This window comes from Nicotiana tabacum, chromosome 16 (assembly GCF_000715075.1).
Source record: "Nicotiana tabacum cultivar K326 chromosome 16, ASM71507v2, whole genome shotgun sequence".
Classification (NCBI taxonomy): domain Eukaryota; kingdom Viridiplantae; phylum Streptophyta; class Magnoliopsida; order Solanales; family Solanaceae; genus Nicotiana; species Nicotiana tabacum.
In genome coordinates, this window is record NC_134095.1 from 167,598,518 (window position 1) to 167,626,114 (window position 27,597).

General features: G+C 39.4%; 1 protein-coding gene across 1 annotated transcript; it reads left to right on the forward strand.

Annotated features, from left to right (window-relative positions):
* Positions 1 to 13,860: 13,860 nt before the first annotated feature.
* Positions 13,861 to 27,313, forward strand: LOC107820629 (magnesium-chelatase subunit ChlD, chloroplastic). The gene is given in 16 exon segments (XM_075233607.1): positions 13,861 to 14,230; positions 14,232 to 14,274; positions 15,388 to 15,566; positions 16,145 to 16,229; positions 16,311 to 16,627; positions 16,889 to 17,012; positions 18,791 to 18,883; positions 19,310 to 19,405; positions 22,100 to 22,252; positions 22,418 to 22,618; positions 22,779 to 22,934; positions 23,615 to 23,722; positions 24,647 to 24,781; positions 26,163 to 26,321; positions 26,857 to 26,977; positions 27,070 to 27,313. Coding segments are annotated over 16 exon segments (2,277 nt in total). The 5' UTR covers positions 13,861 to 14,009; the 3' UTR covers positions 27,156 to 27,313.
* Positions 27,314 to 27,597: the final 284 nt, after the last annotated feature.

The window sequence follows — 27,597 nt, forward strand, 5'->3', positions numbered from 1 at the left end:
CCGCGGCTCCGCACCTGTGGCCCTAGTTTCGTAGGTGCGGTTACACCAGCAATCAGCAACTTCAGCCTTATCCAAAATTCTATTTTCAATCCATTAACCACCCGGAATCCACACGAGGCCCCCAGGACCCTAACCAATCATACCAACCAGTCCCAAAACACATTATGGACTTGCTTGAGGCCTCAAACCATATCAAATAACGCTCAAACCACGAATCGACCTCCAATCCAAGCTTGATGAACTTTAGAATTTCAAACTTCTACTTTCGATGTTTAAACCTACCAAATCACGTCCGATTGACTTCAAATTTTGCATACAAGTCATATTCGACATTACGGACCTACTCCAACTTTCTGAATTGGATTCCGACCCCAATATCAAAAAGTCCACTTCCGGTCAAACTTCTCAAAAACCTTCAAATTTCTATCTTTAGCCAAATGACTCCAAAATGACCTACGGGCCTCCAAATTCACTTCTGATTGCGCTTCCAACTCCAGAATCACTATACGGAGCTACTCCCAGATGCAGAATTCCAAACGGACCTCGATAACACTGAAATGCACTTCAACCCAATCTTATGAAATTTCTTCCAAAATGCTAACTTCCACAATAGGCGCCAAAATGCTCCCGGGTCATTCAAAATCTGATCTGGGCATATGCCTAAGTCCGAAATCATCATACGAACCTAATGGAACCTTTAGATCCCGATTCCGAGGTCGTTTACTCTAATATCCAATCTTAGTCAATTCTTTCAACTTAAAGCTTCCGAAATGAGAATTCCCTTTCCAAATCAACTCCGAATTCCCCGGAATTCAATTCTGACCATACGTACAAGTCATAATACCTGAAGTGAAGCTGCTCATGGCCCCAAACTGTTGAACGATGCGCTAGAGCTCAAAACGACCGGTTGGGTCGTTATAGTTCCTTTTTCCAAAAATCATTTCGCTTTGCTCTTTGAGTCTATCTTTACAAGTCTCTTTCGAGTTAGCCCTTGTTGAACAAGCATGAAAGGATTCCAAAGTCTACTACCAGCTTCTAAATTGCACAAAGCGGAGTTCGGCCAGGCACATCACAATTGACATGATTTAGAATAAGCGGTATGGTGATAACTGAGGTTCAGGCAATCAAGTAAATCTTGAATTTTGAGAAAATACAAGGATGCAACAACTTTCAGAATGAAAACACAATGCAACAAGTGAGTGTGAGAGATTTAGGTCATTCAGAGGTTTTGTGGTCCAGTTCCAATCAAAAGGTCAAACAACTCCTTGCTGGCCCGAAGTAGCTAATCAGAATGAAACATGGTAGTGGCAGAAGCAGACACTCAGCAATGATGCCACAAACTAACCACCACGTTTTCAAACTAACAAAATTTTATTCGTCTGAAACAGGGGCAAGAAAATTTGTTAATCCACAGGGACCCTCCCATGAAGAAGGCATGGTTTAGGGGCAAGAAATTTTGTTCAGAATCCTCCAAGAAGAGAGCATGGCTCAGGTAAGTTCATTCTCGGCTTTTCAGGACCCTCCTAGATAATGGGATTTAGGTTTTAAGTTTTCTGGACCCTCCTGGATAATGGGATTTAGTTTTAAGTCTTCAGGACCCTCCTGGATAATGAGATTTAGTTTTAAGTTTTCAGGACCCTCCTGGATAATGGGATTTAATTTAAAATTTTGAGGGCCCTCCTGGATAATAAAATTTAATTTTAAAAAAAGGTTTTCAGGAACCTCTTGGATAATGAGACCTAGTTAAAATTTCAAGACATTCATATATAACAAGATTTAGCGTAAGTTCTACCTTTAGGAAATATAATTTAGCTTTAAAGTTGTCACTCTTAAGATGAGATTTAATTTGAAGTTTTCAGGGCCCTCCTTGATAATGGGATTTAGCTTTTAAATTCTTAGAGCTCTTTTAGGTAACATGATTCGATTAACACTCATAGATGCGCCCAGATACCAAATTAGGGCAGGAAATTTTCTTTTGTTTTGTCTGTTTTGTTGTAATGGCAGACGCCCACCTAGAGAACAAGAGAATACAATTCAAGTTTTTGGCATCAGGCGCCCCCCTGGAGAACAAGGGAATACAGTTCAAGTTTTTGGCAATCAGGCGCCTACCTAGAGAACAAGGGAATACAGTTCAAGTTTTGGCAATTAGGCACCCACCTGGAGAACAAGGGAATACAGTTCAAGTTTTGGCAATTAGGCACCCACCTGGAGAACAAGGGAATACAGTTCAAAATCAGGCGCCCACCTGGAGAACAAGGGAATACAGTTCAAGTTTTTGGCAATCAGGCGCTCACCTGGAGAACAAGTGGAATACAATTCAAGTTTTTGGCAATCAGGCGCCCACCTGGAGAACAAGTGGAATACAGTTCACGTTTTGGCAATCACGCCCACTTGGAGAACAAGGGAGTACAGTTCAAGTTTTGGCAATCAGGCGCCCACCTGGAGAACAAGGGAATATGGTTCAAGTTTGGCAATCAGACGCCCACCTAGAGAACAAGATAATACAGTTCAAGTTTTGGCAATTAGGCGCCCACCTGGGGAACAAGGGAAATACAGTTCAAGTTTTGGTAATCAGGCGCCCGCCTGGAGAACAAGGGAATTCATTTCAGAGTTACTTTCAATTCGCAAATTCAAGAAGCATCAGGAGCCCGCTTGAAGAACATGGTCTATTTTTCAGTTTCATGTTGGAAATCAAGTAGAGATTCAAGGAAGATTCAAGACAAGAAGTATATAGGATCTTGTATTTTTCTTTTATTTTTGCTATAGTTTTTCCTTTTATTTTCGATGTAATGGCAGGAACCGCGGACCGGAACCTCGACGGCACTTCACTCGGCTCTCCAACTCGGTATAATCCATCACTCTTCTCACTCTGAACTACATGTAGCCTGATTCCTTTATAGCCAAGGATATGTAGGCAGCTCAGATACCAGAGCTTGGTCACATTCTCTTTTCTTTTAGTTTTTGTCTCTCTAAATAAGGGTCGGGTCAAAAAACATGTCTTGTTGTTCTTTGTCTGAAAATACTTTGTGTTTCCCGTCAAAGAGAGGCAGTTGTAGACATGTAATTTTGGCCCCACACATTAGAATTATCTTTAATAGTCCTAGTATTTGTAGGATATTTATTTGAATTTATTTCTATGGGATTTCACTTTATTATTAACTTAAATTCTATTTTTAAGGCACCAAAAATAGTTTAATATTTATCTTATTTCTATTTAGTTTAGGTTATAAATATTATATAGTGATATTATTTTAATTTTACCATGACTTTAATGTATTTTTTCTTTATTATTATTTTAACATGATCTTTGAAAAATATCAAAAATAGCTTCACGTCATAGTATAGTTGGTTTTAATTAATTAAGAAGGATTTCACAATTTTATAAAAGAAATTAATGTTTTTAGCCTTGTAAAATTAAAAGGCCACTCTTTAAAGGTAATTTTACCCCAAATTGAGGCCCAAGATCGGATCTCTTTGAGCCTACCCCGCCAACCCAGCACCCCAAGCCCAAATTGGACCCGCCCCACTCCCCTCTAAATCTAGCCCTTTGTCCCTTACTAATCCAATGACTCCTATTAACTCCCACACCCCATACATAAATCTAGTTATAACCCAAACCCTAAACCTAATTTCCCAGCTCCAAACGGCGCCCCCTATCTCCGCTTTTGCCCGCATGCCCAGCCACACCAAACTTGCCGGAAAAACTCACAAACCCGGCGAGTTCACTCAACTGGTCCCCCAGGGCCCCCCTCTTCTCCTTCTTCCACGACACTCAAATCGTACAAATATCATCATTTCAAATCGATTCATGCATTTTTCTTCCTTTATTTTCTTTGTCTAAACAAAAATCCGAATCCCTTCGATAAAAGACTGGAAAATGGGAACCGTTGGATCAAGGTCTTGATCCAAGACCTTCATTTTTTTGATTTTTTGTTTACAAAAAGAATTTTCAGATTTTGTTTTGGGGTCCACAAGGTTTTGGGCATTTCTTGGAGAAGAGGAGAAGAAGTTTCGAGAGTCAGCTATAGATCTGGGGGGTCAGGTAGATTTCCGGGGGGGGGGCAAAAAAAATTAGGGTTCTTTCTTTCTTTGGGTTTGGACTTTCCAGTTTTTGTTCTTTCAGAATTCAAAAAAAAAAGAGTTTGAGTTTCTTTCAAATTTCGTTTCTAACTCAGCAAATCAGAAACACATAAAAGATCTTAATTCATTTTTTCTGGATTTTGCTTCAAACATGGAATACGATTAAAGTTTGGGTTCGAGGTTTGCATCTGGTTTGAGATTCGAGGTGTCGTCCGAGGTTTAAAGTCGTGATTCTTGGTCTAGTCTAGTCACTATACTTGCTCGATTCCATTTCATTGCTAGATTTCTTTGTCTGAACATTCAAGGTCGAAGTTATTAAAAATTTTCAGTTCAGGTTCGTTTCTGATTCTCTTATTTTCGTTTTGGTGTCGATTCAAAGTATGATAAGAGCCTAGTTAGTTTGCAATATGTTTAAGAGTCCATTTAGCCGCAACTGATTTGGAGTTGATATTCTGTCCTACTTTGATATACATCATGTTTCTGTTTTAAAATTAAGTTCGCTTGATTTGGAATTGATATTCTATGCTACTTTGATATACACCATGTTTCTGTTTTGAAGTTAAGCTCGCTGTTGACTTAGCTTGATCTTTCTAAGTTTCTGAAATTTGTTTGTTCATGTGACTTATGGATCAAGATGCACTTCCTTGGCAGTTTGAAACAATATTTTATATGTTTGGTTGAAATTGAGTGTGAAACGAAATGTATGTTCGAGTCGCTTTGCTGAAAACTATCTGTTGAAGATTTCCTCTATTTCTCGTCGCCTCTGTTGGCCCCGTTTAATGTTCAAGAAACATATTTTTGAATCACTGCTAAGCCTCAATTAAGTCGAGTCCTATTAAACGCGCCTTGATTCTGTCTTTTGTATCGGATGTGTAAGTCTCCCGTTCGACTCGCACATGTTCTAAGTGAAAATTCGGGTCTCTTTAAAATCATTTGATTGGTTCAAGTTTAGATCCCTTTGAATTCCGTTACTAGCAGTCTAAGTTTGTGAGTTGGTTCTGAAGGTAGATTAATTGAAATACAGACTTTGTTGTTTTGGCCTAATAGCTTTATTTAGAATTTTCCTTTGCTTATTCCGTTTGGTTTTCAAACATGAAGTCCGACTGAAATGTTAGGCTCGTTTCGATTGCGTCAAATGACAAACTTTGTGTGCACTAAATTAAAATTCATGAATCGAGATTTTTAATTAACCTTAAGTGATTATGATTATAAAATCTCCATTAGACATATCTATTTGTGTTGTATTCCATGTGCTGAGTGATAAAGAAAAAAAGTAAATTTGGCTATACACTCTCTTAGAGACTGCTGTCATTGAATTGTGCTCATATAAATAGCATGGATTGACAAGTTTGAAATTGAAATGTGTAAACATATATGTGAGTTATTTGCTGGAATTTCTGTTTTTATCGCATAGAGAATGCAATTGAGAGGCTGCTTCGTACACATTTGTGTTTTGATCTATTATGAGCTTGTTAGTTATTTTGGTTGATGAATTTCGGTACTGGAGATTATTTTGTGGTATTGAAATGTGTTATGTGGGAATCAGGTTAGGTTACAGGAAAATGGAGTGCACCTATTTAGATAGAAACTGAGAGTACGTTTGTTGATTGAGAAGGTCAATAGATTAGTTCCATTAGCTAAATAACAAGGATAATTAGCGGAAGTCATGGCTCTTATCATACCTTGATCCACCTTTTATTGCTCTTTTATTTTGTTCGGTTATTATGTTTTCTTCTGTGTGTGAATGATTTGAATGAACTATTTCGAGTGATTGTTGGGCCGTGAGGAGTGGGGAGAAGCCGAAGCCCATTAGCAAATGCTTTTCTTCCATGCTTTAGGTATCAGGCTCGGTCTAATAAAAATAAGAAGTTAAAGGAAAATGAGCATGATTTAGAATTTGCTTTTACTTAGTTTTCTTTATTTATTTTGCTATATTGACCGCTAGTAGCATGTTTAGGCTGGCAAAATTTGGGTAGGCAAGCCTTAGGATTTTTGTTAGTTTTGAGGCGAGAGGTCGTTTCCTTAGTTAAATTTATCCGAGGAATGCCCTGAAGGATTTGCATATATTTTATCCGGGGTATGCCCCGAGGTATTTGTATTTGGAGGTTGAGAGCAAAACTCGTAGTACTTTTATTCTTGTTTTATTTTATTAGGTGGGGACGACCTCGAGCCTCTTTTTGATTGTTTATTTTCTTTTTGTGTGGTTTTACCTCAATTAGAATATCCTTTAAAGCCAACTAGGTCGAGTATGCAACCGTACTAGTTACGGGACTTGGGGAGTGCCTAAGACCTTTTTCCCGAGTCAAATGATACCCCTTACCCGAATCTCTAGTGCAGACTTAATTTGGAGTCCAAAATATTTTAAAAGAAAAAATCATTTAAAAACATGGTGACTTGGCACACCAAAATCAAAGTCAGGTGGCGACTCTGAGTTATTTCCTTTTGAACACAATTTTGTCACTTTTTTATTTAAAAACTCTTTTGAGCTTTACAAATCTTTTTATATTTTTAAGAGGGTTAGTGAGGTAGTGAAAAATAGGGGTGACACCAGGTATGTTAAGGCTATCCATTCTTTCATTTTGGCATTATCCAAATGATACAAAAGAAACGAGCAAATGCACAACTTCCATAGATGACTCTATTCATAGAAATATTAGAGATGCTTATGTTTTTAATTCCCCATGTGTCATATTATTCTATCATCTGTTCATGGGTCTCAAAAATACGTAAGTTGGTAAATTTTATTTCATGATATTAATCAGAGGCATAATGGTCTTATGACGTACCGAGAGATTTTATTAATATATTTCATATTCATTTCATGCATTTATACGTGTGTGTGTGTGTGTGTGTGTGTGTGTGTGTGTGTGTGTGTGTGTATATATATATATATATATATATATATATATATATATATATATATATATATATATATATATATATATGGGATATGGGAAAGGTTATGGTGTTATATACGCACCACCACCTGATCAGCTGGTATACGTTGACGATTTTGCCCATAGTGGCCGAGATAATATGATGGGATGCCCTCAGAGGCCTGATGATATTATGAAACATCTACCTATGCACGACATGACATTCATACGCATATGCACGACACTATAATTATTTCATGATTTACAGAGTTATCCAGACTTACAGGTTGAGTCATTTACTCTATATTTCTTCCATGTTTGTTATGTACTTATTTATGTGCCTTACATACTCGGTACATTATTCGTACTGACGTCCCTTTTGCCTGGGGACGCTGCATTTTATGCCCGTAGGTCCCGATAGACAGGTCGAGAGTCCTCCAAGTAGGCTATCAGCTCAGCGGAAGATGTTGGTGCACTCCATTTGCTCTAGAGTTGCTTGTTTGGTCAGTATGATTTAGACGAGTATTGTTTGGTATGGCGGGGACCTGTCTTGACCTTTATGTTAAGTGTGTACTCTTAGAGTCTTGTAGATAGATGTCATGTATATGAATGCGTGTATGGCCTTGCCGGCCTATGTTTTGAGTTTACAAATGATCATGTTGGCCTTATAGGCACGTATATTACATGTATAAATTTTTATATCATGTTGGGTCATTCCACATTGAGTACTCGCCTATGTTTATTCTAGTTAACCCATGATGGTCCGTTTGGACCATTTGCCAATAAAAGTACAATAAGAAAGGTATATTATACTAGTACTCGACTAAGTTAGGTACCGGGTGATCGTTGCGGCCCATAGGTTTATGTGTGGCAGGCGGGAGGAGCGGAGGACAACCATTTTTAAGAAGATGACCTCCAAGTACAAAGAGTACCGTACCAAGTACCGAACGCTGGTCGACTTTCTTAGCCAGGATGGCAAGTTTTAGTTGCTTCATGATGGGCTCAAACAAAAGGACAATAAGCTAACGAAGAAAGTCGAAGGGCTGAGGGAGAGGGAGGATGAGCTTATGAGGGCTATCAATAGGTGAAACGAGCTTGAGGCAGTGCTAAAGGCCAAGGAGGACGAGCTCGAGGTGAGTAAGGGGGTGATGGCTGAGAACATTGACCTTCAGGCATAGGTGGCATCTTTAACGGTTGAACTCGAGCTGAGGGAGGCAAGAGCCGTCGATCTGAGGGATGAGTTGAGTGCCAAGATTGAAGAATTGGGTCGGGATGAGAAAGGCAGAATGGCCGCTGTGGCTGAGGCGACGACCCTAGAAGACGCTCTCCGTGTTTGTAGGTCCGAGCGGACTAATGAGGCGGACACGTCAGCGCTTACGGTGGCGAGGTTGGAGGAGCAGATCATGGGTTTGGAGGCAGAGCTGTCTGAATTATATGAGAAAGTCATTGCCCTGAGGGCCGAGAAGATACAACAACAGGCACAACCATCTACATCTCGTATTTCTATCGATCCCGGTCTGTCGATTGAGTTGTACGAAATATGGGTCCATGCGGAGGCTTGACTTGACGTGGACAAATCTTTGTAGGCTGCCGGGAAGGTCTCTGAGGTGGAGCTTGAGGGCGTCTGTGTCAAGGCACGTGCCGCTCATGAAGCTACTGGTTACGACCCTAATACACCCGGCGGGGATGATGACGACGATGTCGTAGATGGGCTTGCCTCTGATCCTTGGTACGATGATGAGTATGCTAGTGGGGACGATGTGGCGTGAAGCTTTTTATACTTAGTTTTTTGTTTGACTTTGCTATTTTTGTAAGGGCGTTCTCGAGCCCTTTGTAAAAGTTGTAATTCAAAAATTGAAATGGAACGATTGCCTTTTTGCTATGTATTTTCGGATTCCCATTCTCTTTTTTTTGTTTGCTATGCAGGGAAGTCCCTGACTTTTCGGCCGTTTGCACGTAGTGTTTTAGCGTAATCGAATCGTGAATTAATTCGGGCGAGGTTGAGTGTAGAATAATTCGAGCGAAGTTGAATGTAAAGCAATTTGAGCGAGGTCGAATGTAGAGCAATTCGAACGAGATCGAATGTAGAATAATTTGAGCGAGGTCGAGTGTAAAATAATTCAAGCGAGGTCGAACGTAAAATAATTCTAGCGAGGTCAAATGTAGAATATAAAATAAGTTGGTGGAGTTGTGCAAAGAAGTTGCATGCTGCTTTGTTTATTGCATTCATTGGAGAATATTACATGTTTCATTTTGTTCCGTACATACATTTGAGAAGTTCCAGTCTACCTAGTCCCTTCATCGCTCGGCCTGGAGAAGTAGTCGATAGGCGGGGCAATGAAATACGCTTGAACTTCGAGACGTCCTCTTCGTTGCCTCATTAAAAACCTCCCCCAAAAAACCCAATTGGGATAAAACCCGGGTGAGGGAAAAAGAGTGCAACTTGGAGGGTGTTCGCTATCACAAGTTGAAGTATTTGAGATGGGCGACGTTCCAATTGTTTGGTAGTAGCTTTGCCTTCATTGTTTCTAGTTGGAATGACCCTTTGTTTGCCGCTGCCATGATTTTGTATGGACCGTCCCAATTGGTTCCTAGTTTACCTTCTCTTGGGTCTTTGCTCTCTTGTGTCTTGGTCTTGAGTACATAGTCTCCGACTTTGAGTAGTCGTACTTTGGCCTTTTTGTTGTAATACTGTTCTACTTACTGTTTTTGGGCTATCATTCTTATGTAAGCCATGTCTCTTCGCTCCTCCGCTTCATCGAGGTCTTGTTTCCTGTTCTCATCATTGCTTGGTCCGCTCTCATTTGAGTATCTCAAACTTGGTTCCCCGATCTCGACTGGTATCATTGCGTCAGTCCCATAGACTAGTGAATATGGCATTTCTCCTGTGCTTGTTTTTGGCGTGGTGCTGTATGCCCATAGCACTTCTAGTAGCAATTCCGACCACATTCCCTTGGCATCCTCAAGATTTTTCTTCAGGATGTTTAGTATTATTTTGTTGGAGGACTCGGCTTGGCCGTTGCCTGCATGGTGATATGGCGTGGAGAGTATTCGCTTGATGTGCCATTTCTCGAAGAATTCAGTGGTCTTTTTTCCGATGAATTGGGGTCCGTTGTCACAACTAATTTCTTTGGGGATGCCGAAACGACATATGATGTTCTTCCATATGAATGTGATAACTTCTTGTTCGTGTACCTGGGCGAGTGCACCTGCTTCTACCCATTTGGAAAAGTAGTCAATTAAAACCAAAAGAAAACGTATATTACCTTGTCCCGCTGGGAGTGGTCCCATGATGTCCATTCCCCATTTGATGAATGGCCATGGCAATGTGACTGAGTAGAGGTGTTCGCCCACTTGGTGTATCATAGGAGCGTATTTATGGTACTGCTCGCACTTTTTGACAAAGTCGGCAGCTTCCTTCTTCATGGTGGGCCAATAATAACCTGCTCATATGAGGCATCTGACGAGGGCTCGGTTGCCGGTATGGGCACCACAGTGGCCTTCGTGTACTTCCTCGAGGACGTGTCTTGTTTGGTTCGGCCCTAGGCATTTCGCCAAGGGTACTCCAAATGTTCTTTTGTATAGGTCGTGATTTACGATGCTGTACCTGGCCGCCTACATTCGAAATGCCATCGGTGTATAGGACCCATAGGTCGGGTAACCCGAGAAAGGTATGAAAAGTTTCCTGCTCGACCTCGGGCATTATTTTGGCATTGAAATCGGCAACAAGGTACCTACGATTTTATCATTGTTCGTGGCTGATATGTTATATCGTGCTTGCTTAATTCTATGGACCACTTGGCCAACCTCCCCGATAGTTCGGGTTTATGTAGGATGCTCCTTAGGGGGAAGATCGTGACCACCGATATGGGGTGGCATTGAAAATAGGTTCTAAGCTTTCGTGAAGCTATGAACAATGCTAAGGCCAATTTTTCGAGGTGGGGGTACCGTGTTTCGACGTCGACCAAGGTTTTGCTAATATAATAGATTGGAGATTGCATACCTTTGTTTTCATGGACCAATACTGCACTTACTACGACCTCTGATACGGCCAAGTATATTAGGAGGCGCTAGCCGGGTTCTGCTTTGATGAGTAGTGGGGGCGAGGAAAAGTATGCCTTTAGTTCTCTTAAGGCCTCGATGCATTCTGAATTCCACTGGAGCCTATTGTCCTTTTTAAGCACGTTGAAGAATTTGTGGCATCTGTCGGAGGATCGTGAGATGAACCTCGACAAGGTAGCTATACAACATGTTAGTTTTTTTTTACCTATTTCATGTTGGTCAATACTTCGGGTATTCCCTCGATGGCTTTGATCTGGTCGGGGTTGACCTCGATGCCTCTTTGTGACACCAGAAAGCCGAGGAACTTGCCCGAGGTTACGCCGAAGGCACACTTTTTGGGGTTCAGCTTCATACCATATTGCCTTAGTGTACTGAAGGCTTCTTTCAGGTGGTCGATGTGGTCTTCCTTTCTTTTTGATTTAACCAACATATCGTCTATATATACTTTCATTGTTTTGCCGAGTTGGTCCTTGAACATCTTGGTGACCAGCCTTTGATAAGTCGCCCCTGCGTTTTTCAACCCGAATGGCATGACTCTGTAATAGTACATCATCTGATGGGTGATGAAAGTAGTCTTTCCCCGGTCCTCCTCCTTCATGAGGATTTGGTTGTAACCTGAGTATGCACCCAAGAAGCTCAAATATTCGTGCCCTACTGTTGCGTCGATGAGTCGATCAATGTGAGGTAATGGAAAGGAGTCTTTTAGGTAGGCCTTGTTTAGGTCCGTGAAATCCACGCACATCTGCCACCCTTCATTTTTCTTTTTCACTATGACTATGTTGGCGACCCATTTGAGGCATTTCGACTCTCGAATGGAGCCATTAGCGAGTAATTTGTCCACCTCATCACTGACGACCTCGTTGATTGCAACATTGAATTTTCTTCTTACTTGTCGTACTGGAGGGTAGAGTGGATCGATGTTCAACTTGTGCGTGGCAACGTCTTTTAGGATACCTGGCATATCTGCGTAGAAACTTATGAAATTTACCTGGTTCTGAGAGTTTATGGCCTATGTAAGCCATTTTGTTGTTGTCATTATTGTCTAGTTGGACGGGGTCGAGATCTTCTACCGTTGACCCTGCGGCTTCTATGACGTCGAGGTACTTGATGCCGTTTTTTTGTTCATTGAGTTCGGGCCCTGTCTTTGGTAATTGCTATGCTTCCGAATCTGTTCCCTTTAACTGTTGAATGTATGTACAATCTTGGGCGATGCGGTAGCATTCTTGGGCTATCCGATGTTCGCCTTGGATGATGATATCCCCCACAGAGTAGGGAACTTGATTACTTGATATAGGCTGGACGGGATGGCCCTCATGGAGTGTATCCATGGTCTCCCTATGATGGCATTGTAAGATGTGTCCTAGTTCATGACATGGAACATTGTGTCTAAGGTGACGCCCCCGGCCAGAACGGGCAATGTTATCTCTCCTGAGGTTTGCTTAATTGCATTGTTAAAACCTGTTAGTGTTATGCAACATGGTTCTGACTTATCGGAGATGATACTATCTTCGAGGTCATCATACCATTTGTGGGTGATTGACCGTTTCAGTTTATGTGTGGTGGTAAACTTCACGTGGTTGATTGCTGCTTCGTCGCCCCCGCCGATGATCATTTGGATGGTGTGGGCGGGGGAGGGTGGCTTTGGAGGTCCTTGGTGTTGTTCTCATCCGCGACCGAAGTTGGCTCCCTCTCGGTCACTCGTTAACTCCTTTAGGAGTCCTTGGTGAAGCATGTTCACCACTTCTTATTGTAGGGCTATGCAGTTCTCGGTATTGTGGCCCCATTCCTGATGAAACTCACAAAGGACGTTCGATTTTCTGGTACTTGGGTCGGATTTCATCTTTTGTGGCCACTTTACCTTTGGGTCGAGTTTATCTAGTGCGTACACTATTTCTGAAGGGGAGACACAAAAATTATGAGCATATAAGAGTTGAGGCATACCTCTTTCATTCCGTTGAGTCCCTGTATGTGGCATGGATGGCCCTTAGGCATGGCGAGGAGAGGGCGAGATGTCCATTCTGACATAAGGTTGGTGCCTGTCCTGGTTGGGGCATGGGCCTGAATGATCTCTTCAGTCATCATTGCGGCGGTCTTTCCTCGACCGTTTGGACTGATGTTAGTCGTTGGGTTGAACCGTTGAGGTCATCCTCGCCTGCTCTCACCTCGGCGCAATAGGCATTGTGAATTTCTTCCCAAGTAGTGGGAGGGTATTTCATAAGTTTGCTCAACAACTTTCTGGTCGCCCTTGACCCATTCTTGTTTAATCCATTTTGGAAAGCTGCCACCGCCATCCCTTCTGATACGTTTGGCAAGCTCATTCTTACTCTGTTGAATCTAGTGAGGAAGTCTCTGAGTCCCTCTCCAAACGATTGTCTGACGGCGAATATATCATTCACCCTGGCCTCCGCCTTCTTGGTCGGCCTAATCCTCGGCACGTCCATTTGCAGCTATTAAGTCCAATCCAAATTTTGACCAATACAATGTAGTCCTGAACTTAGAGTTACAAGTTCAAAAGTTAAGGACATGTAGTCCTAAACTTAGACTTACAAGCTTATAAATTAAGGAAAGCTAGTCCTGAACTTACAGTAACAAGCTCATAAGCTAATGACACTTGATCCTCAACTTTATGAGCAGAGGGTATTTTTGTCCGGACGGGTAAAAATTTATTAAAACAGTTGCTAAAGACTAAAGATATTTTAAACAATAGCCTAAAAGTAAATACATATCTTATTATTGGCTAACTGTGCACTTCCCCTAGTTACGGGCTACGGATTGGCCCGAATGGGTCCAATTCTCTTACCTGTCACCCGCGCTCAAATGAAAGTCACGTCACGACCAGAGAAAATAGACAGAAAAAATAAAAAAAATCAAAGAAGATAGAAAAATAGATAACACGTTTAACAGCAAACAGCAAACTCAACAGAACAACACTCACTCGCCTTTCCTCTGCTTCATCTAAAATCCTAAATCAAAAACTTCGATGCTATAAAAATGGGGTTTTGTTCAACTTCAACCCTCCCACAAACATCACTATCCAATTCTCAATCTTCAACATTCTTCACATACTTAAAACCATGCCCAATTCTATCCTCCACATATTTAAGGCCGAAACGGCTAAAATTTCGCCTCAGAATAAGTGCCACTGCAACTATTGATTCACCTAATGGCGCTGTTGCAGTAGTGGAACCTGAAAAACAACCTGAGAAAATTTCCTTTTGGTAGACAGTATTTTCCTCTAGCTGCTGTTATTGGACAGGTCTCTTTTCCTTTCCTTCGTTTTTTAAATTATGATAATACATTTGATCTATTTTTAACTGTTTGATACTCCCGGTCTCAATTTACATGACGTAGTTTGACTCAGGACTGAGTTTATGACAGAAATGATGTTTTTTTCAAAAAAAATTATGATCTTAATATGCCATAAACATTTGGAACATAAAAATGGGAAGTTTAAAGAGTTAAATTGTTTTCAAATATTGAAACGCAGTTGCAACTGACTGGTAAGAAAATAGGGTCACATAAATTGGAACGGAGGGACTAGTTACTTCTATGAATAGTTTTTAGAGCCACAATGTGTTAAAAAACAAATAGTTAGTAGCAAATGTAGTGTATTGGCTACAGGTTCAACTGAAACCAGTAATTTTTTACCCAAAAGATATGTAAAAAAACTACTAAAATTTCAACAAATATTAAATTCTGAGTAGTATTATCTCTTTTCGTCGTCTTTTCGTCTTTTTGAGCAAAGGGTCTGCGTACCTCTCTACCCTCTCGGGTAGGGGTAAGGTCTGCGTACACACTACCTCCCCATACCCCACTCGTGGGATTTCTCTGGGTCGTTGTTGTTCTTGTTGTTGTATTAAATTCTGAGTAGAGCAGAATCAATATAGAGGATTGATATAGCTGCTCAACTAGTTTGGGATTGAGGCATAGTTAATTGACTGTTTAGTGAATTTCTTGGTACTCGCTAGAGGGATATGATAGAGTTTGTCAGTTTCCTTTGACTAGGCAAAACATAGGGGGAAAATGGGGTTTTCTTATGTGAGGAAGCAGTTGAATGGAACAGCTGTGATGCTAAGAACTGTGAAAGATAAATATTGGTTAGATTTGATCGTGACTATCATCAGCCCTCGACGAAAATTCACTTGTGTTTAGTTCAGCTTTTATGCTCTGTATACATGTTATAGGCTGTGGAAGTCGTACACTTTTATGCTTAGCATTATGCAATATTCGTTGACTTTGTATTCGATGCACTTTTGATGTTTAAATTCATGATAGTCCCTTGTATATATGTGACAGGGATATAAAATGCTAATTTGTTGGATACTTAGTTTTTCATCAACATGTCTATTCTAAGACCAACTTTATGCAGGATGCTATTAAAACTGCTCTTTTACTTGGGGCCATTGACCGTGAGATAGGAGGAATTGCAATATGTGGGAAGCGTGGAACAGCGAAAACTGTAATGGCACGTGGATTGCATGCTATTCTGCCACCAATTGAAGTAGTTGTTGGCTCAATGGCAAATGCTGATCCGAACTGTCCCGATGAGTAAGCTTACTGAATTTTAATTACTGTACGTATTGTAGATAGTGCTTGAAATGCCTTGACATAGAACTCTTGAAACAACACTGGAAGTAAAAGAGCTATTAAGAGAACTTCAAAACATGGCTCTTGAAAGTTAGTTATTACAAATTTATGTTTATAGTTCACTCTGAAGTTTTGTTGCATATTCTTTTAGCTTATATAGCAAGCTGCTTTGCTTTCTCAAAGATTTTTGTCTCTGAAGGAATGCTTATCGTGAAGAAGAGGCGGTGAGTAATAAGAGTGAGTTATGTGTTTTGGAGCAGGATTGCTTTGGCCCTTGTTGCTAGGCCTATCCCTGAGTAGCCATGACATTGCCATATACACTTTATCAAGAAAGGACAAAAGTTTAATTCATCATTTAAGTTGAAATCTGCTGTTCAATAGTAGTTATTTTTTGCACCCGAGCTCATTGAATGTTTGTCGGCACATCACAATTCCTATGGAAAAACTTCAGCTGCGCAGATTATTTCAAGTTTTTTAAGGCTTAGATATAGCTCCTTTTATTTGCTTGGGGAGCAGTAAATATAGTTGATAGCTTTCAGGTGGGAAGACGGGCTAGCTGACAGAGCAGAATATGGGTCTGATGGTAATATCAAGACCCAGATAGTTAAATCCCCATTTGTTCAGGTAATTTTGTACTAGAAACTTTTCCAAGGTAGAGATGGTCCTTTTGTCTTTTTTATTTTCCTACATACATTTGTATTGTAGATTCCCCTTGGTGTCACAGAAGATAGATTGATTGGCTCTGTTGATGTCGAGGAGTCCGTGAAATCTGGAACCACTGTCTTTCAACCAGGCCTCCTCGCAGAAGCTCATCGAGGAGTTCTATATGTTGATGAGATTAATCTATTAGATGAAGGTATAAGTAACCTACTTCTGAATGTATTGACTGAGGGAGTCAATATTGTAGAAAGAGAGGGAATCAGCTTTCGACATCCATGCAAACCACTACTAATTGCTACCTATAACCCTGAAGAGGGTGCGGTTCGTGAGCATCTGCTAGACCGTATTGCGATTAATTTAAGGTACACAACTGCCTTTCAAATGACAATGCAAAAACCTTTCCAACACGTTTATGTTTGGTGAATAATCCAATGCCTAGGCATAAATATACTTGAACCTGATCTTTCTAGCTTTAACCAGTCTGTGTCAACCTCATGAACTCTTATTTCTGGTTTCTGTTAAATGCGAGTGTGCATATGATCCTTATGCTTCTTTTCCTATTTGACCTGGTGTTAGAGGTACAGTTGTCTTCTTCAGTTAATTATCATAGAATCCTACTGCAGTGCAGATCTTCCAATGAGTTTTGACGATCGTGTTGCAGCTGTTGACATAGCAACACGTTTTCAGGAGTGTAGCAATGAGGTTTTTAAAATGGTGGATGAAGAAACAGACAGTGCAAAAACCCAGGTATTATGTGCTGAAAAGAAAATATATACTCTAGGTCATTGATCAGTCAGTGGCTTCGGAAGATTATCATGATATAATCACTTTGTAGAAATTAGAAACCAAGTAAAACACAGATGTCTGCTGAAAGAATACTAGTAGTAGTTATATGGAGGAGTACAAGAAAGGGATTAAATAGGGGAAGATTTAGGGAATGTGTATAGCCAAACCAATCCTCCTCGTGCCAGAACGCATGGTAGAATATTCATGAAGTAAATATGCTTTCACATGGAAAATTGATCCCGAAATGTTGCTTGGCTGTAGATTTAGTTGCATCCAGCTTGTTCCCGAGAAAGAGAATATGCTGAATAGCAATGTAAGACACCGGAAACTGAAGCGAAAAAAGCTAAATAAAAATTAAGTCTGAAGGTTCAGTGCTTTTCTTTTTTTGGCTTCAAAATTATTATTCTTTTGACTGAATCTGTTAGATTTATTTATTTTAAGGACACATTTGAATAATGGTTTCGTTTATGTACAAAAACAGTAATGTTGTGCGAGATGATGAATCGTGAAGACTTTTAGAGCTTTGCCATCCTTGACTGATGGTCTCAACTTTGAACATTTACTCTGTATTTTGTCAGGCAATAAGCCATCTACCTCATTCAACATCAGTAATCAGAACTTTCTGCTTATTCATGAATGTAACACGTGAATCCTAAGCTCTATTTCATTCTCTAAGTTGATAGCTAGGACTTGTGCTAAAAGCATAGGTATAATAAATTAACATAGCATTGTCATCAATTTTGGAGTTGTAAAAGGAGAATATATTTCTTGAGTTTTTTGCGCAAATGCTAGGTCCATTTTCTTCATGTATTTGGCTTATAATTGGACTAGGATTACTTATTAAAAGGAAGAAGATAAAATTGGACTAGGATCGCTGTTAACTCAATGCAACTTCTATTTCATAAATTTGGGCATGTCGATTTGTTTTTGTTATCTTGAATTTCAAACTTAGAGTACAATGGAGGTGTTGAGGTGGCAACAAAAATATCAGATGTTCCAGCTTCTACCGTATCATCGAAGTGGAAAATGTAGATATATTAGACACAGCATGATCTCCTACTATGCTTGTCTTTGTCACTGATCTTTATCCACCTGAACAAATCCTTTTGTCTTTCCCTACCGACTCTTATTAGTTTTGTTCATGGAAGCTGGTGACAGACTGGGATACCCACAAGTCTAACCTAAAAATGTTTTGTTGCAAACTTTTTGGTTCACCAGTCTGTCATAACAAAGAGCTCTTTTCTGTTGAACTTTATTGTCCACCTGTTATCTTCTTGATCTCCTCCCCGGAGATAAGCAACCCAGATGTCCAATCCCAGGATATGAAAAAGCTTTCTTAAAACAAGTGTTCTTTCTCTATCCTATCCTGGTGTACTTCCCTTCTGCTCCAGTTTTACTTGGAACCTCTTTCTTTTTCTCAGTACTTGAACATGATATTGGAAGCCAGAGACGCTAGCTTGCTGCAATTAATGCAAGCATCTCAATTGATGCCAAATGTTCTAAAAATTGATACTCTGTATTCAATACGTCATGCTTTCTTGAGGGCATTATTTCATTGCACTGTCTCACCTTTAGCATAGAACAGTTTATGTATGCATAAATTCCTATAAGCGTTTAAAAACTTCTATTACCTGTCATTTTGCTTAAATGATGAATTAATATTGCTGCTCACATGATTTTCTTACTTCAACTTGCCCTGTTTCTATTAGTCAAGCAATGGTCTGATAGCTCTTCTGCAGATAATATTGGCAAGGGAGTATTTAAAGGATGTCACAATCAGTAGAGATCAACTAAAATACTTGGTCATGGAAGCAATTCGTGGTGGCTGCCAGGTATTTAATATGGAAATCCTCCTCAATTGCTGCTATTGTGCTCTGCACTGAAGCTTAAGCCTTGGGAATAACTTTCTTTAGATCAAACTAATCTGTTCTATGCAGACAGACTTCTATTTTTGACATCTTAAGTTGAGTGGGTTCTTCAAAAGTCCTAGTACAATAGAGCGTAAAATGTAATATAAAAGAAAAACTGTAGTATGCCAATTAATGGACTTTCCATGTAAAAGTCTTTCAAGTGCAACCTGATCTTGCTTCCCTCTATCTCAAGACTGACTAAAGATGCCACCTTATATTTGAATAAAACTTTATTGACTTAAAGTTAGAAAAGAAGATGATATAGGGTATTGCTGCTGATGAATGTTTTCCTTATGTTGTTTCTAACGTAAATCCATCTTATTCTATTATCTATTATTTAAATAACAGGGGCACCGAGCTGAACTTTATGCTGCTCGTGTAGCCAAATGCTTAGCTGCCATCGATGGACGTGAAAAAGTTGGTGTTGATGAGCTGAAAAAAGCTGTAAGTATTTGCTGGTTTGGTGTTTCCTTACCCGTATTTCTCAAACTGTTAGATAATTAAATAACAACTATTCATTATTTTATTCATCGAATACAGGATAATGGTACGATATGTTATGTTCGATTCATTTGTTGTCTGAATTGTGATCTCATATCTGGTTTTGTCCACCAAATACAACAACAACAACCCAGTAAAAATCCCACTAGTGGGGTCTGGGGAGGGTAATGTGTACGCAGACCTTACCCCTACTCCGAAGGAGTAGAGAGGCTATTTCCAAAAGACCTTCGGCTTAAGAAAATAGAAAAACAAAAGGAGACAGAATTAGTATCACCACGGAAATCATAGGAAAAATAGGAACATGAAATCCAGAAGAAAGATGCAAAGCAAAAGCGATAGCTAGTAAAATAGATCCTGCACTGAAAACCGAAAAAGTAAGACACAACATTGCCACTAGCTATCTTAGACAAAAACCCTACCAGACTAGTCTCACAAAAGTACGAAGTAAGGCAAGACTCGACTACCTCCTGACCTACAACCCTAATACTCGACCTCCACATCTTCCTATCAAGTGTCATGTCCTTGGAAATCTGAAGCCTCGCCATATCCTGTCTGATCACCTCTCTCCAATACTTCTTAGGCCGCCCTCTACCTCTTTTCGTGCCCTCCACAACCAGTTGCTCACACCTCCTTACCGGAGCATCTGGGCTTCTCCTCTGAACATGCCTGAACCATCTGAGCCTCGCTTCCCGTATTTTGTCATCAATGGGAGCCACGTGCACCTTCTCCCGAATATCATCGTTCCTAATCTTATCCATCCTAGTGTGCCCACACATCCACCTCAATATCCTCATTTATGCTACTTTCATCTTCTGGATATGTGAGTTTTTAACTGGTCAACACTCAGCCCCATACATCATGGCCTGTCTAACCACCGCTTTATAGAACTTACCTTTGAGTATCGATAGCACTCTCTTGTCACACAGGACTCCAGATGCTAACCTCCACTTCATCCATCCTACCCCAATACGGTGTGTGACATTCTCGTCAATTTTCCCTCCCCCCTGATCACCAACCCAAGGTACGTGAAGCTGCCTTTACTTGGGATGACCTGTGATTCAAGCCTCACATCCACGCCCACTTCCCCAGCCCAGCGCTAAACTTACACTCCAGGTATTCCGTCTTCGTCCTGTTCAATTTGAAACCCTTAGATTCAAGAGCATGTCTCTAAACCTCCAGTCTCTCGTTAACACCGGCTCGCGACTCATCAGTCAGAACTATGTCATCGGCGAATAGCATGCGCCATGGCACCTCCCCTTGAATATGGTGTGTTAACGCGTCCATCACCAGGGCGAATAAGAACAGACTGAGCGCCAAACCTTGGTGTAACCCCATTACAACCGGACAATGCTCAGAGTCGTCTCCTACTATCCTAACCCGAGTCTTAGCCCCATCATACATATCCTTAATCGCCATAATGTTGGGGATCGACACACCTTTTGCCTCCAAGCATCTCCAGAGAACTTCTCTAGGAACCTTGTCATACGCTTTCTCTAGGTCAATAAACACCATGTGCAGATCCTTCTTCCTCTCCCTATACAGTTCCACCAACCTCCTAACAAGGTGTATAGCTTCGGTAGTAGAACGACCCGGCATGAACCCGAACTGGTTGTCGGATATAGACACTGTCATCCTCACCCTCGCTTCAACCACCCTCTTCCACACTTACATGGTATGACTCAGTAATTTGATACCCCTATAATTGTTACAACTCTGGATATCACCTTTGTTCTTATACAATGGAACCACCGTACTCCACTTCCACTCATCGGGCATCCTCTTCGCCTTAAAAATAACATTAAACAACCCAATCCACCAAATCTTGGCAGAAAATTCGCAGACATGCTTGTTTGGTTCTCTGTCTGTCTCTCGGTGTTTCTTGTTCTTAAACCGATGCTATTTGCTAGCATAACATAATATTTATCTGCAACTTGAGGCACAATAATTGATTTTTTTTGAAATTAACTTCTTCCTTCCTGCTGGACCTTGGTTTTTGTTATTTTCATATTTAGTGCCTCAGTGGATGATATTACTCTCTGTTTCATATATTATCCATATTCTTATTTTCAAGAGTAGAACCCTTATTGTTGCTGACCTATTTCGTCGCTTGGGCTCATAATGTTGATTCTGGTAGAGATAAGATTCTTTGGGAAAAAGAAGTTTTTTGCTGCATTTAAATTTCTGCATATAAAATGTATGAGGAGGTGAGTAAGATGATTTTGCTTGGGTCCCTCTTGTAGTTCTGAAAGGGCTCAGAAAATAAATCTCTGTGCTGCATTCAAATTTCTTCTTCAACAGTGCATGCTTTAATATGATCAAGTTTATTGAGACTCAAGATATGTGTTTAGTATTTTGAAAGGAGTTGGATTGTTGTAATAACTTTTTTGTTACTTGATTCTTTTGTGGAACTAATGTTCTAACACGTTTCTTGGCTGAAGCTTGCTATTGGTAATAAGCATCCCCATTTCATTTCAATATGTAAACTAATATTCCTTTCCTTTAGGCAGCTTTCCTTCCAAATCATGCATCTCAATAAGGGTGCATCTGTTACTCTGTTTTTGGCTTGTTCATCGATCTAGAAGACCTTTTTCCTTGGCAAGAGATTCGGTATATATGCTAATATATCCAGTGATGCAGGTAGAGCTTGTCATCCTCCCACGTTCAACTATAGTTGAAAACCCACCAGACCAGCAAAACCAGCAGCCACCTCCTCCCCCTCCCCCTCCCCAAAATCAAGATTCTTCAGAAGAGCAGAATGAAGAAGAAGAAAAAGAAGAAGAAGATCAAGAGGTTTGTTGAGAAAAGAATGTTTTTCTCTCCACTTTCCTCTTTTTCTTTCTTTTTTTGGGGTTTCATTACCTACTTTCTCCCTTCTGGCCCAACCAACAAGAGTCTGAAAGGGGAGGGGCGGGGAATGTTAGATTTCTTTGACCAGACTTTTTAATTTGTTAACAGGATGAGAAAGATGAGGAAAATGAACAGCAACAGCCACAAGTCCCTGATGAGTTTATTTTTGATGCGGAAGGTGGTTTAGTGGATGAAAAACTTCTCTTCTTTGCACAACAAGCACAAAGACGCAAAGGAAAAGCTGGACGAGCAAAGAATGTCATCTTTTCCGAAGATAGAGGTCGATATATAAAGCCAATGCTTCCAAAGGTTACTGGTTCTTTCCCTTTATTCTGAAGTTTCGTTAGGTTATTGATTTCCATTGCAGAATTGATCAAATTAACATGGTTACAGTAAACAACAAACGATTTATCATTCATCAAACTAGTGTTTGGTTGTCTCTTCTAACAAGGATGTTTGACCTACACAGGGTCCAGTGAAGAGATTGGCAGTTGATGCAACTCTAAGAGCAGCGGCACCATATCAGAAGTTACGAAGAGCAAAGGACATCCAAAAAACTCGCAAGGTTTATGTAGAGAAAACTGACATGAGAGCCAAAAGAATGGCACGCAAAGCCGGAGCTCTGGTAGAGATTTTTTTTCCTTTACCTCCTTGAAGTCTAGATCTGTTCTGTTTTAATTATTTTCTTGTTTAGGTACTTATATGTCAACATTCCTTATAATTATTTTTCGATAAAGAACAAATAAAATAAACATTCTTATAATTCTTAATCTTCCTAAATGCACAAAACTTGGCCTTTCATCTGCCACCATGCAAAAGAAGCAAGAGATTGGCATGATGAAACATAAATTGGAACTTCATACTTGATATTTTTCACTGAGACTTGCAGATCTTGATAACTTCAATCGCAGTATGGATAGAAGCTTCTTAAATCTGGCCTATTCTGCCCTAATTGATATTTCAAGTCTGCTATTTGATATAAAATTTGTAGTTAATGAGCAAATGGTACATTGAGAATCATGGTTATGATATTGATATTGTTCATTCTAACTTGCAGATCTTGAAAACTTTGATCACAATATGGATAGAACTTCTATTCTGAGTTCTGACTAGACTACTTAAAGCTAGCCTTTGTTACCTTAGTTGTTAAATAAAAGTTTAATATTTGATAGTAAATTTGTGGTTATTGAGCAAATTATATGTTTAGAACCATGGTTATGTTATTTTAGAACTATTCCGAAGGAAACAACACAACTATACGAAGTATTAAATTTATCTTTTTCTCCACGAATTTGTGTCTTTCAGGTGATATTCGTAGTTGACGCTAGTGGGAGTATGGCACTGAATAGAATGCAGAATGCCAAAGGAGCAGCACTTAAACTACTTGCAGAGAGTTATACAAGCAGAGATCAGGTCAACTATCATTAATCTAAGTATTGTATACTGTTGACAGTAAATGTGATATTTGGCCATTTACTACTACATTCCTTTCTGTAACAAAATCTTTCTCTGTCCTTCGGCAGCAAAAAATGTTTTGCTTTGTCATATATCAACTAAGCCTTGAGTCCTAGTATAGTAAATTAGTTGACCATTTAGGGTAAAAATGGGAGAAAAGAGAAAACTAACAAACATTGAGGTGAGAGTGGGTGATCCCTTAAAAAAAATTGATGAACCACAAGATGAACCATTCTCATTTTTCATAGTCAACTTCAGCTTTTATCCTTACAATTATTCTGTAGGACTTGGTTATATTTGAACAGGCAAGAATTGTCATATAGGCGTTTGTTATATTTGAACAGGAGGACTCTTTCTGGGTCTAACCCGGGTTAGTCGGAATTGCATAACATAGAATTTATGTTTTATAAACTAATCACCTCATTAAGCTAGATAAAATTCCCATACAAAAGGGTTAAGAATTTATAGTCTAACTTCATAACAGGTCTGAGCCCTGAATAATTTAGTCAGTTGATACGTCCTTGGTGTTCTATTTCACTTGCAAAAGATCAAAAGAGTAAAAGAATGATATTAAAATGGAATGCAGCTAGTAAGTGATCTGAAACAGCCAGCTTATAAAAGACTGTAATACAAAAGTAAATCTCATGCTCTTGCCCGTGTAGTGAATTGTTGGGATACACACTTTTTGCATATACCTTAAGCGGTTACTTTAGTTTTCTAAACATAAGTAAAGGTGCCTTTAGTTAACTACTTAAATCCTTTTCTCAAGCTCATTGTTTTCCTAATTGGTTAATTATAGCTGATGGTATCTAACTATGTGCTTGTCTCGTCAGGAATTAGGAGACCATAGAAAACTCATTTTTTATGATAAACTTTGAATAGGTCTGTATCATTCCCTTCCGCGGAGATGCTGCTGAAGTTTTGTTGCCACCTTCTAGGTCAATATCGATGGCAAGAAATCGTCTTGAGAGACTTCCCTGTGGAGGGGGTTCTCCCCTTGCTCATGGGCTTACGACGGTATGTGAATAGATCAGTTTCTAGTGCTGATGATCTAGGACTTTTTCTTCAATTTTATTTAGCCTGCTGCGTGATGGTAATTTCTTTAGTTTATACTTACAGAACACATATCTTTATTTCCAGAATTTAGAAGAATTGGCTCCATTCAGATGATCTTGGTTGAATAGGCAAACAAAATAAGCTTAAATGAAGTATGCTTGAAAGAAAAATTTGAAAACTTGAGAAGAAAATAATTATTTAATTGATTAATGCCTTTCTAGATTCTAAACTTTTACTAATGGATTAACCTGGAAACAAAGAATAGTACACAAAGTAAAAATCGAACATGTAAAGATGTCTTAGAATGTTGGTTTGTAGTTCAGTTTAGATAAGTTATGCATAGAGTCGTGTTAGTTGGAATTCAATTAAGAGTTAAATGTGGCATTTTTTCCCCATTTCCATGTTAAGCAAGATACGAAATGGATGTTCTGCAAAACAAACTTTTAGCTTGAATCAGTTGGGATTCCTGTAAGGCACTGGTGATCAGCTTCACAATTTTTTTCTAACATGTACTGTCTTTAAGAGTTTCTTAATTTCTCTTGAAACCTCAAGCTATCATTCCATCATCCGCAGCAATCTCCAATGAATGCCTCTCTTACCGATGCTATGAGGCTGTGTCCTAGGGGTAATTAATTATGGAAGCATCTTTTTCAAATTTGGTTTTCGCCTCCCTATATAAGCTGTCTAATCTTTCTAAGACTGGTATGGTTAATATTTCACAAAGTATTCACCATGACCAACATCATGCGGCATTCTAACAGTAAGTTCTCTACCTATTAAACAGTATACTGAAAAGCGCTTTTCCCTGTTTTATTTCCAAGTTCCGTAAATAATATTATCGTTTGTTTTCTTTGTAGCTTGAAGTTTTTCATCTATGAACTTCGTGTAGACTTCTGTTATTATTCCACACTAGATATACTAAGAGTTGCTAAAATATTGGTTTAATGGAGTCTTACATACCAAGTTCTTATTAGAAACTTAAAGTTTTTGTTGCTAACAGTAAAAGCCTCATAAATAATGTCTACTATCCGATAGCCTTTCCATCTCTTGGGACTATCGATTCTAGAGAGTCAATTCCACACTAGATAATAAGGACTATAACAGCCAATGCACAAGGCTCCCCAATTGCTTGGTATATCGAGGCTTCAACATACATAGCCTCGTCCATGACTGGCGAAAGGCTCTTTTAAAACTTGGTCACATGACCTCCAGGTCAAACCAACTCGACTTTACTCGTCTGTGCGGAAGGCTCACATTCTTTCATTCTACCTTTCGCTTCTAACTAATATATAGATTGCTGCAGCTTTGGCTAAAAGAATTTTCTTTGGCTAAATTTTTTCAGGCAGTTAGAGTTGGAATGAATGCAGAAAAGAGTGGTGATGTTGGACGTATCATGATTGTTGCAATTACTGATGGTAGAGCTAACATCTCTCTTAAAAGATCCACAGACCCTGAAGCTGAAGCTTCTGATGCACCCAGACCTTCTTCCCAAGAGCTGAAGGTAAATAACCAAATTGACATCCTTTAAATGCCTTGCTACACTACTTGAATTAATGTTACTTACTTTGACTTGAAATCAGAAAAGCCTACTTCAAAGTTACACTATACCTCATATTTCCGGCACAAGATAAATGACTTTTCAATGTTCTAAGACTTACAGGACTTGCCTTGTGTTTATGTCAAAGTGAATGCTGGAAGAAACAGATCGCCTTGGCTATATGATTTCCTTTACATATTTGAATATTCAAGCTAACGAACTAATAACCGTTTCCTCTAAGTTTATATCAAATGGAAAGCATTAGTGGCATCAACTATTTCACCTTAAAGGCCCAAATTAGGCTAATTTTAGGTTTTGAAGCAACAAAGGGGTGTACTTGAGTTTGAGATTTCTATGAGACTCAAAACCATGTGCTCAAATGTAAGGTTAAAAGTCATAAAAGATCATCTTTACCTGTGTATAAAGGCATATAGAGTAACAAGTCGTCATGTTTTTCAGTGTCACAACTTATTGAAGGTTTATTCCAATGCTTTTGTAGGATGAGATTCTCGAGGTGGCTGGTAAAATATACAAAACAGGAATGTCTCTCCTCGTCATAGATACAGAAAATAAGTTTGTTTCTACTGGTTTTGCGAAAGAAATCGCGAGAGTAGCTCAAGGTTTGTCGCCTACTCGTCTACTAGTTTTGTTTCATGTAATTCTTCCAAATGCTACAATATGTAACAAGTTTTCTGAACTGTTGGTTGCACAGGGAAGTACTATTATTTACCAAATGCTTCAGATGCTGTGATATCTGCAGCAACAAAGGATGCATTATCTGCATTAAAGGAATCTTGACCTAAACTCGATCGAATTAATTGTAAATGTTGTTTTGAGTATAGATTATTGGGAGGATATAAGAGCATGCTTGATAATTCTTATCTTTTGTTGTACTAATTGAACTTATTTCTCAATTATGCAATCAGGGTAATGAAGATTCTTTTCATTTCATTTCATTGAACAACTTTTGAATCACCATTTCAAGTTCTAGACTTGTTTTAAAGACTATTTGGGATTTGCTTGGTTTCCAGGTAGATTTACATTTTTTAGAAAGAAAAATACCCTCATTTTGTCCATTCATTTTTCAATGAAAAGATCACGACCTCAAAACGACGTTGTTTTGAGGTTGCATTCTGGAAAAAAGAAAAAAAATAAGATAGTAAAATTGTAACAAATGAGTAGTTGGATTTTTTTTACAAGTAGTTTACATGAATATGCCAATGCTGAAATGAAAATGATA